Source organism: Procambarus clarkii, chromosome 7 (assembly GCF_040958095.1).
Source record: "Procambarus clarkii isolate CNS0578487 chromosome 7, FALCON_Pclarkii_2.0, whole genome shotgun sequence".
In the NCBI taxonomy this organism is placed as follows: domain Eukaryota; kingdom Metazoa; phylum Arthropoda; class Malacostraca; order Decapoda; family Cambaridae; genus Procambarus; species Procambarus clarkii.
Window position 1 is genome coordinate 31,513,870 of NC_091156.1, and position 11,644 is coordinate 31,525,513.

At 39.7% G+C, this 11,644-nt stretch overlaps 1 protein-coding gene across 1 annotated transcript; it reads right to left on the reverse strand.

Annotated features, from left to right (window-relative positions):
• Window positions 1–492: 492 nt before the first annotated feature.
• LOC138357985 (uncharacterized) lies at window positions 493–3,538 on the reverse strand. The gene is made up of 2 exons (XM_069315273.1): window positions 3,478–3,538; window positions 493–1,232 (listed from the first exon to the last, which is right to left on the reverse strand). Exons 1-2 carry the CDS (start codon window positions 3,536–3,538, stop codon window positions 493–495), a joined length of 801 nt encoding a protein of 266 aa, XP_069171374.1.
• Window positions 3,539–11,644: the final 8,106 nt, after the last annotated feature.

Consider the following 11,644-nt stretch of genomic DNA (forward strand, 5'->3'; position numbering starts at 1 on the left):
TTCAAAACAAAAACAAAAAATACTAACGAAATATTTCAATTCAAACTCAGATCAATTAACACAGCTCAATTTCACCACCAAATGCACTGAAAAATGAGAAGAACGAAATGAAATAAATTTATATATATATATATATATGTATATATATATATATATATATATATATATATATATATATATATATATATATATATATATATATATATATATATATATATATATATATATATATACATATATATAACAACTTTAAAAACAAAATTAATGCAGAAAAAAATATTTTACACTATTTTTAACATGTGGAATATAAATATAACTTCCAAATCTAGCATAACTGGCCGTTCCTCGTTGGCTTGATTGTCTTAGTTGTCAGTCTGGCTCTGAGGCGGCCGGGTCACACCCCGCCCCAGGCAGTCCCTGTGATGTCTGGGTGGGATGTGACTGCTGACCTTGGCTTAACTGTCTGGGTGGGATGTGACTGCTGACCTTGGCTTAACTGTCTGGGTGGGATGTGACTGCTGATCTTGGCTTGACTGTCTGGGTGGGATGTGACTCATGACCTTGGCTTAACTGTCTGGGTGGGATGTGACTGCTGGCCATGGCTTGACTGTCTGGGTGGGATGTGACTGCTGACCTTGGCTTGACTGTCTGGGTGGGATGTGACTGCTGATCTTGGCTTGACTGTCTGGGTGGGATGTGACTGCTGACCTTGGCTTGACTGTCTGGGTGGGATGTGACTGCTGATCTTGGCTTGACTGTCTGGGTGGGATGTGACTGCTGACCTTGGCTTGACTGTCTGGGTGGGATGTGACTGCTGATCTTGGCTTGACTGTCTGGGTGGGATGTGACTGCTGACCTTGGCTTGACTGTCTGGTTGGGATGTGACTGCTGATCTTGGCTTGACTGTCTGGGTGGGATGTGACTGCTGACCTTGGCTTGACTGTCTGGGTGGGATGTGACTGCTGATCTTGGCTTGACTGTCTGGGTGGGATGTGACTGCTGACCTTGGCTTAACTGTCTAGGTGGGATGTGACTGCTGATCTTGGCTTGACTGTCTGGTTGGGATGTGACTGCTGATCTTGGCTTGACTGTCTGGTTGGGATGTGACTGCTGATCTTGGCTTGACTGTCTGGGTGGGATGTGACTTCTGACCTTGGCTTGACTGTCTGGGATGTGAACGCTGACCTTGGCTTGACTGTCTGGGATGTGAACGCTGACCTTGGCTTGACTGTCTGGGTGGTCGTATACGCTCTACTTCCTCAACTTCACTAATTATTTCACTGTTACTCACAGGAGCATCAGTTTCGATAGATTCTCTGGATAGCCGAAGATTGTTCGCTTGAGTTGGTTAGGGATGTCGTACTGGGTCCATTTATTTAACTGCCGATCCGCCTGTTCTGTAAGGATTTACAGGGCTGCCTTCCTTCTTTGTATTAAGTTGCTGCTGTATAAGACCTTGCTTGTTTACTTATAGGTGAACTCTGCATTGCGAACTGCTTGGTCATGTAAGTGTATACTGACAGTAGGTTTCCATTTATTGAATATGGTTTCATTGAATATGATGGCATATACTGCATGGATTATTTTCTTGTTCAGGGACTTCTATCCCTCTGACATCTGCAGGTCAGCATCTGCAAGATGCTCTAGCATCTTGGGCTGCAATATATTATCTATATATTATAATTAGTAGGCATCTTTCAGTCTCGGGAGACTATGGAGTTGCGCCCTGTCAATCTTGGTGCAGCGTCTGGTGTCATCAGACTGATGTCATCAGACAGGCCTCATCAGCGGACTGATGTGGCCAGTCCGGGAGTGGCAGTCCATCCCACACTGAACACAAACGAAGTCCAATTATGGTCTGTCTTCCTGGCTACCGGCTTTCCTTCTCTGTCTCTTTGCCTCCGATTTCTTGGCAAGTGACTCCTCGAACATGGAGAGACCTCTTTGAATAGACTGCCCCCATGCTGAACGGTCTGCAGCCAGTGTTAATACGTAGCATGATGGACGTCCATGACACTAACTGTCACATTTATGTGGACTATAATGCATGAACAAGGCAAAGTGTGAGACAATTCAAGACACCCCTGTATGCAGGCGATCCACACTGTTTACACAGTGGTCTGGTCGGCCGGCTCCCAATGATCTTTTATTTACTTGTGTGTGAGAGCAGTATCACTGAGCAGGTCGATACCCTGTGGACAGTGCCACAATGACACACCTTAAAAGGTGTACTGAGCTTGACAGTGAAATGTAGGCCAAACTGTTCAACTAAGTATTAAGTATACCTAATTCCACTCGTGGAAAATGATTTTACGACCTCCGTTGAAGGAAAATAAATCTATCCAGACCTAGAACTGTCTCGGGCATTAGGTAGAAATGTGAATCGGCCCTGGTTGATACCTGGTTGGCCCTCACTACGGGAAAACGTCAAAGGAAAGTCGAGGAGAAAGCGGAAAAGGAAGCAGTTTTCAGACAACGAGGACGGACAGTTAACAGAGGAAGAGTATAGAAGAAAACTGCTATCGAGGCTTCACGAAGCACTTTTACCAGCAAGAATCCAAACATAATTTACCTAGAGAGGAACAGCACCAGTCACACCAGCCAGTGTCAGACTCTACACTTCTTCCAAAATTGCAGACTTAGAATTTCTAAATTCCAAAATCCATAATGCAAATAGTCAACTTTCCTACAGCATATGGCGTAGTAACGGCAATGGAAAAGAGGCAACCAGAGTTCAAACTTTCCATCACTGTAAACGTGATAGGATAAATTATAATGTCACAACCAAACCAAAAAGACTGCAAATTACCTGGAAACGGTAATATTCCTGCAAAAAACAAACTGAATGCTTCGAAAAACTGGACCCTTCAGAAAGACGCACAAGAATCGTGCTGTTGGGATATACAGTCGACTTTGCTCTGGATCCAAAACTAAAACACATGCAAATCTTGAATGCAAAACGGTGCCGCACAAAAAAGAGAAAGCAATGACACATCAGGTTCTAGTGACTGTTATGGGACATGTGCCAGAAACATTCAATCTCGGAAATTAGTGAATATATTGAAAAGTCCATACGTCACAGAACCCCTGCGCTGCTTCAGATGTCAGAAATACTGCTACCATCAACCACGCTGCACCGGGCAGGAGAGATGAGTGTACAGCCTGAGGCATCCAACCAAAAACGGTGCAGCCAAGCACAAGGCAAACCAGACCACAACAGCCAAAATGTCCAAGTTGAGGAGTAAATATCTTCCCCGGAGAACTACCACACGGAAAGAAAAGTTACAGAGAGCTTAGATCAGGATAATCGCTGACCAGCAGTACACACACCAACATTAACGTCTGGAACACTCGTGCACAGCCACAACAGATGCCAATGCTCATAGAACACAAGTCATCACACAACTCAAGCAACTTCAAATCAGAAAATGTACAGACCCACTGAAGAAATACAACATGGGAACAAAATAGAATCACTTTCGGAGTCAAATAGATTTACAGTTTTACGGAGGTCCAGCAGAAAAACATTGAAGATCATGGCAAAAACCATTACCAATTCCTTACAGATGACGCAGAATGCCTTGCAACAAAAGACTCGAGCATTCTATTGTGTAATAATGGAGAAGGTCATGCAGCAGACCACAGTTACACAAGAAACAGTTCAAGACAAACGGAGCACAAGAGGACAAACACATCGACATACAGACTACCAAAAACAGTCGGGTAGTCACATCAGATCATCAAAATCCACAAAAGCAACTTCATGAAGCAGTGGCGAATCAAGATCAACGGAATCTTGTAATACAAGAGACACCTTGAACAATCAATTCAGTCAGATTTGCAACGACACTGCTAGCGAAATGGAGAATATGGTGGTCGATTCCGAAGAGGAGTTATACTAGGAAAGGCAATACCAACAAAAACGGTTATCTGTTCATTACGAATTCTGCATTGGAACAAACAAGGTTTTGTCAATAAAAAACACTCTTCAGGAAGCTGCGATCGGCACAAAAGCAGAAGTTTGCAAGAAACTGTGTACCTAGCCACGAAACCCTGCAAATTAGCTGGATATCACCAATAATTATACATCATGGATAGGGGAGACGAAGGGATCCTTGTTAAGTAACACCATACCTAACATGAAAATAGACTTGTGTGGGGACGAGTAGAGGTATTAGCAGTAACAGTGAATATGGCTAATATTGAGCTCCTCTTATATAACGTCCACAAGCCCCTAGACGTAAACTAGCAGAGAAAGTGCTTGTCATGGAGATACATGATATATATATTACCTGGGATTTTAATGCTATAATCAGGAGGTAGGTGTGACTGGACCAGCCAATGCAGATGGGAGCGATTTAGCTAAGGTTCTTCGAGAAGTGCCTGACATTACTTCTCAACCCTGGAGAACCCACCCCCACCTTCAAGGAGGTTCTCTCTTAAGTTAATCTCAACTACACTCAAGCTTCAGGAGAAGTGTGAAGTAGATCCGGTGATCACCAATGACCAGTATGCTACTATCACAACATTAAACATAAAGATCTCCGGCAGCACCTGCACAACCAAGGTAGAATGTAATAAAGACCAACTGGAATATATACCAGGACGCGCTTGAAAAATGGCATACTACATACTCGCCACCAAAGGATTTGGACAAATGAGACCAATCTCTAGGAAGTCATTACAGCTGCTGAAACAGAGCTATTCCAGTCATCCTCCCAGGAAACACAAAACGAAAGAACTATTTGTTCTAGAGAAAAGAAGTTAAAGAACAAGACCAGAGTCAACATCTTCGGAAAATATCGCTAGAGAAACCGCACACCAGAAGGAAGATCTCTGCTTAAAACAATGATATCTGAAGCTAGACGAGTTTCTAAAGAGTTAAAGAAGGCAAGATGGTTTGAGTGGTCACTAAATGAGCATAGTAGTCTTTGGGAGATATGAAGGACAGATTAAAATAACGTTAGGTCGACCACCTCGACAACATACATGTATTTAACCATTGAAGGAGGCTGAGTGACTTGCTGTCCAGTTTGCGGGAGAAGCTTCATATCAGATCCTGCAATGGTCAGGAGGCAGAAAGGAAAAACAGGTGAGGTTGATGGCCATTCAAGAGATCAAGAGAGCATAATGTGACTCTCTACTAAACAAGAACTAATCCGAGCCAAAAAATGTGGCAATGACAATACACCAGGTGCGGATAACATTACATATTCAATGATCACACATGCAGGTCCTGCTGGAGAACAAGGGATATTATACGTTATCAATGTATCTTGGGAGCTAGGCAAACTACCGACCTCTTTGAAGGGAGTAGACATCATTCAGATTACTAAACCGAAAGACCCTGGCAATTACAGACCCATTTCATTAAATTAATGTATTAGTAAAATTGAGGAACTAATGGTCTTAGAGTCTACTGTGAAAGACTGGAGACCTGTTTTAGAACATATTTGCAGTACCTAGAGGAGTAGGTACTGCAAACTGCATAGCAACATTACTAGGAAGAGTCAACTCAGGTTCGGTTTTAGTGATCTTCCCTCATCTAGAAAAAGCATTCGAACTTGCAAGCCAACAAGCATTTTTACACACACGTTAATTATAAAATTGTGTCAAGATAAAAATGCTAGCATGGATTCTAGATTCTTAGTCACAGGTATGCCAGAGAAAGCTAAAAGGCTAAGTGTCAGACTTCACTTGTATGAGAATGGTACGCCACAAGGAGACGTCCTCAGTCCTATTCTGTTTATTTTAACATCCATATAGAAAACCTCGTTACCCTGACATTTACAGGAGTTAAATTGCTAAGCTATGCCGATGATATAGCAGTAGTTATCACAAGTCCTTCACTTATGAATAAAGCACACGTGGCGCTTGATAAAGTAACATCTGAATGCAGCATTTTGTCAAAAAAATATCTGCAAAGAAATCTAAGGCAATGAGACTAGGTGATAACACTCCTGACATGCTAAAAGACTTAAAAGCTCCAAGTATGGATGGAATCCAACCAAACGTCTTAAAGGAACTGGCAAAAGAACTATGCATACCGCTGAAACTACTTTACACAAAATCTTTTGATCTAGAGGGAGTGCTCCCCCCCCCCCTAGATTGGGATTATGCAAATGTCACCCTTATTTTCAAAAAAGGCAGAAAGAGCTCGGTATAAAACTACCAGCCGATAAGCTTGACGTTAAACATCTGCAAGCTCGTGGAGTAAATCCACAGGGAGGTTATCTTGAGATGATTCCGGGGCTTTTTAGTGTCCCCGCGGCCCGGTCCTCGACCAGGCCTCCACCCCCCAGGAAGCAGCCCGTGACAGCTGACTAACACCCGTGGGTGGGTGGGTGCGTGGGTGTTCCCACGCATACACTCTAGTCGACTAGGCCACGACATGGTATAACGATTGCAACCTGGAGTTCTACTTAACACACAAGGATATCCTGAGGCTTCTACTGAAGCCGGACCAGGAGTTTCACACAATCCCCCCCCCCTCCCCCCATGCACTCTGGCTCTGTCATCCAGGAATGTTCTCCCTCTGACACTCTTCCTTTAATAAACACAGTAATCACACTAACGTGACTGCATCGATGAGACAATCCGTTGAAGACGTGATTGACCAGTCTCCGTGGTGTAGTGGTAAGACGCTCGCCTGGCGTTCCGCGAGCGCTTTGTCATGGGTTCGTATCCTGGCCGGGAAGGATTTACTGAGCGCAAATCTATACCTGTAGCCTTTGTTTAACTCAACAGTAAAATGTGTACTTGGTTGTAAAAGCGATTCTTCGCGGCGGGGGTCGTTTTTCAGGGACCTGCCCGACACGCTACGCGTACTAGTGTACAAGAACGTAAGAATTGTATATATCTCTCTCTCAAAAAAAATAGAGTTCGAACCATGGCGTGTGCGTGGGAACACCTACTGCATAGGTTCGAACTCTCATCACGGCTCCCACAAACTTTCTCATTGATGCTGTCAAGTTAGTGTGATTACTGTGTATAGAGTATTATGATGAGGGTCCTTTCTACTGGTACATTAATGACGACTTTCAAGGTCAAAGAAAGCTAAGATCTTATGAGGTTTTCTCATTTTAAGGACGACGAATTCGTTGCTAGATTTAAAATGAACTGTGATTGGGATATATTGAGATATTATTGGTTCAATATCTCTGCGAGTTTAGAAGTTGGCGTGGGGATCTACAAAATTATAGTCGTAATGGGTTAGCCAGGTTTGAGGGGTCTTCACATTACCATTGCCAAAAAAGTAATGCATTTAAAAATAAACTGTTACTTTCTAATTTTAAGCCTTCAATCACTGCATTTGCTGCATCTGTGAGTGAGTCCACAAGATTTTAAAGATTTTCTGTTTAAGCTGTCCTCGGAGCAAATCCATTCCATCCAGTGGTCGACCCCAAAGAAGTATTCATAAATTTTAACATGCTGTTAATTTTTAGGGATAGGGATTTTCTCAAATATAAATTAATTTCCTGATATATATTAGCAAACTGTGCATATTTAGGCATTGGTTAGGTTAGGTGTTTAGTTGTTATTGGCGATTATTTGTATTTGTACTACGTGGGTGAAGTATTTGTAATAGTTGCTTCATAGATTGTGTAACTCCTGTTGCTACAATTTCTACATTACTACTTTGTTCTTTGAACACATTCTTTTGAATAAAATTTATTATATTGCATCTGTCGCGTTGTGGTTCGAACAGAAATCATCAGAAAGCACTTGTTCAGGAAGTATTCAAATGCCCTGAGGTGAATCATGTAATAACTGTTTTTCATTCATAAACGGTATATGGCTGGTGTATGGAATGGACTTTAGTTTTGTTAATGAGGACTGGCTGCTCTGTTGGGTCTCTTGTATCAACATTAAATTCCTGTGTCTTGTAGGACAGCTCTAACTTTATCAAAACACACTGAAATTTATATATTTTTTAATTTACTTATATATTTTATTTTAATTATTATGCATCCCATTCCCATCCCATGGCCGGTAGTGGAAATGGTTACAGAGGCACATAATTGGTCCAGGAACTGAACCCAATAGTTCGTTTAACGTTTAATAAGCAAGTTAAAAACTTGTGAAGCTAGTTACGCAATTGTTAATATTACATAAACGTGCATATTGTTACGTGATGGGGTACTGCGGTAATAAGTTGGATGCTAGGAGATGCATAGAGGATTGGTTTTGGCAGTGATGGGGTAGTGTCGTCCCAACTAGACCCCCTTCTCACCAGGGCCGAAGAGTGGAAAAGGTTTGGATATGTTAGGTTGGGACACAAGTTGATTCCCTGGGGCTTTAGAGTTTCGTGGGGGACAAGAAGATGGTTTCATGTGACAAGAAGTGGCCCACGCCTCCCCCGTCCTTAAACTGAGCTCCATTTTTCTGTAATGTTGTGTGAAATCCCCGGGGAATATAATCTTGCCTCTAGCTATGTCGTATGGTGAGGTTGGGTGGGGTGGGGGTTCCACATGTGCTCACCTAATTGTGCCTGGAGGGCCTGCTGCCCAAGACAATGTTGTATGTTTAATCATGTATCAAAAAAAAGGCTATAGTGTGACAATAAAAACTATTATACAGCTTAATAAAAAAAAAATAGGTGAATGGAATATAGTAGAGCTAGCAGTTCTAGTAAGCTGGTAAAAAAAAAAAAAAAATATATATATATATATATATATATATATATATATATATATATATATATATATATATATATATATATATATATATATATATATATATATATATATACATACAGGGAGAGTGTCTCGTTTATACTTTTTAGGGGTGGGGTGGCCACCATTTTTTTTGTGCAAATCATCCCGCAATAATTCCCAGTTTTCATGGATTCCATTACAGACAAAACGGAGCAGCGGCACTTCCCATCCCCCTCTGCTCGTTTGTCAAAGAGAACGAAAAAATCAATATATATATATATATATATATATATATATATATATATATATATATATATATATATATATATATATATATATATATATATATATATATATAACTGAAAACTCACACCCCAGAAGTGACTCGAACCCATACTCCCACAACTGGTATGTACAGGGACGCCTTAATCCGCTTGACCATCACGACCGGACAAAAGGAAGTGATAGCCGAGGCTATATGAACCATTCATATATATATATATGAACCATATATATGAGGCTATATGAACCATTCATATATATATATATATATATATATATACAATAACCGAAAACTCACACCCCAGAAGTGACTCGAACCCATACTGCCAAGAGCACTATGCATCAGGCGTACAGGACACCTTCACCACTCGACCATCATGACCGTTCTTTTCGACCATCATGACCGTTCAAAAGACAATGGTAGTCGAAGCTATTTACCCCACCATCCCACTGTAAATAGCTTCAGCTACCATAAACTTTTGAACGGTCGTGACGGTCGAGTGGTGAAGGTGTCCTGTACACCAGATGCATAGTGCTCCTGGCAGTATGGTTTCTAGTCACATCTGGGGTGTGAGTTTTCGGTTGCGTATATGCCTGGGGACCATTCAAGCTTGTTTGCATTTGTGTTCCTCACGTGTTGCCCCAAAGAATGAGGTGATTTGATAAAATACAATGCCCAAGATTACCATCAGAGCGCCGTCGGGATGGTGGAGAAAATACCTTTGGCTACCGTCATCTTTTGAACGGTCGTGATGGTCGAGTAGTGAAGGTGTCCTGTACGCCTGATGCATAATGCTCCTGGCAGTATGGGTTCGAGTCACTTCTGGGGTGTGAGTTTTCGGTTGCATGTATGCCAGGGGACCATTCAGGCTTGTTTATACATACATATATATATATATATATATATATATATATATATATATATATATATATATATATATATATATATATATATATATGTATGTATATAAAATATATATATATATATATATATATATATATATATGTATATAAAATATATATATATATATATATATATATATATATATATATATATATATATATTTTATATATATATATATATATATATATATATATATATATATATATAAAATATATATATATATATATATATATATATATATATATATATATATATATATATATATATATATGTCGTACCTAGTAGCCAGAACTCACTTTTTGGCCTACTATTCAAGGCCCGATTTGCCTAATAAGCCAAATTTTCCTGAATTATTATATTTTTTCTAATTTTTTTCTTATGAAATGATAAAGCTACCCATTTCATTATGTATGAGGTCAATTTTTTTTTATTGGAGTTAAAATTAACGTAGATATATGACCGAACCTAACCAACCCTACCTAACCTAACCTAACCTATCTTTATAGGTTAGGTTTGGTTAGGTAGCCGAAAAAGTTAGGTTAGGTTAGGTTAGGTAGTCGAAAAACAATTAATTCATGAAAACTTGGTTTACTAGGCAAATTTGGCCTTGCATAGTAGGCTGAGAAGTGAGTTCTGGCTACTAGGTACGACATATATATATATATATATATATATATATATATATATATGTCGTACCTAGTAGCCAGAACTCACTTCTCAGCCTACTATTCAAGGCCCAATTTGCCTAATAAGCCAAGTTTTCCTGAATTAATATATTTACTATAATTTTTTTCTTATGAAATGATAAAGCAACCCTTTTCTCTATGTATGAGGTCAATTTTTTATTATTGGAGTTAAAATTAACGTAGATATATGACCGAACCTAACCAACCCTACCTAACCTAACCTAACCTATATTTATAGGTAAGGTTAGGTTAGGTAGCCAAAAAAAGCTAGGTTAGGTTAGGTTAGGTAGGTTAGGTAGACGAAAATACATTTATTCATGAAAACTTGGCTTATTAGGCAAATCGGGCCTTGAATAGTAGGCTGAGAAGTGCGTTCTGGCTATTAGGTACGACATATATATATATATATATATATATATATATATATATATATATATATATATATATATATATATATATATATATATATATATATATATATATATACTCTAGTTTTTTGGTAAGCAGGGCAGTTTCAAATGACTAGTGCGTCTTAAAAATATGCTGGGCACACTGGTCGCTTTTAATAACTGGGCGCACAGGCGTCTTTTAAAATCATATTTATTATTTCTCAAGTGCAAGATTGCAAGTGGTTTTTCCAAACAAATAGAATAAACATTCCAGTCATCCGTACTGTATGGGTCTCGAACCGCGGACCTCATGCTTGTGAGGCCGTAGCACTATCAGCTAGGCTATGAGCAGTCTTCAAAAGGAAAGTTTTCTTAAAAAGATGAATGAAATGTTTATTTCCACAGATGTGTGGATGACAATTTATGACATGGACGTGGGTTAGTAATTCCTCTGGGTATCGGTAGTAGTCAGGGAAAAATACAAATTTAAATTTTCAGCTGGCTGCTACTTCTGAAAACTGGATGCTACTTCTTCTTCTTTACTCTTTTAAGACTGTTCACAACCTAGTTGATAGTGCTACGGCCTCACAAGCATGAGGTCGGCAGTTCGAGACCCATACAGTTCAGATGAATGGAATGTTTATTTCTATGGAAGTGTGGATGGCAATTTATATAGAATTTAGTTTTTTAATTAATTCAGAAGAAAGAACATTAGTTATTATTCAT

Excerpts from the sequence above, each read along its gene's own strand:
- LOC138357985 (XM_069315273.1), bottom strand. The coding sequence starts at position 3,538 with ATGATCTTCAATGTTTTTCTGCTGGACCTCCGTAAAACTGTAAATCTA. Across the intron at positions 1,233-3,477 it reads AAATCTATTTGACTCCGAAA|ACAGTCAAGCCAAGGTCAGC; the intron begins GTGATTCTATTT and ends ACGACCACCCAG.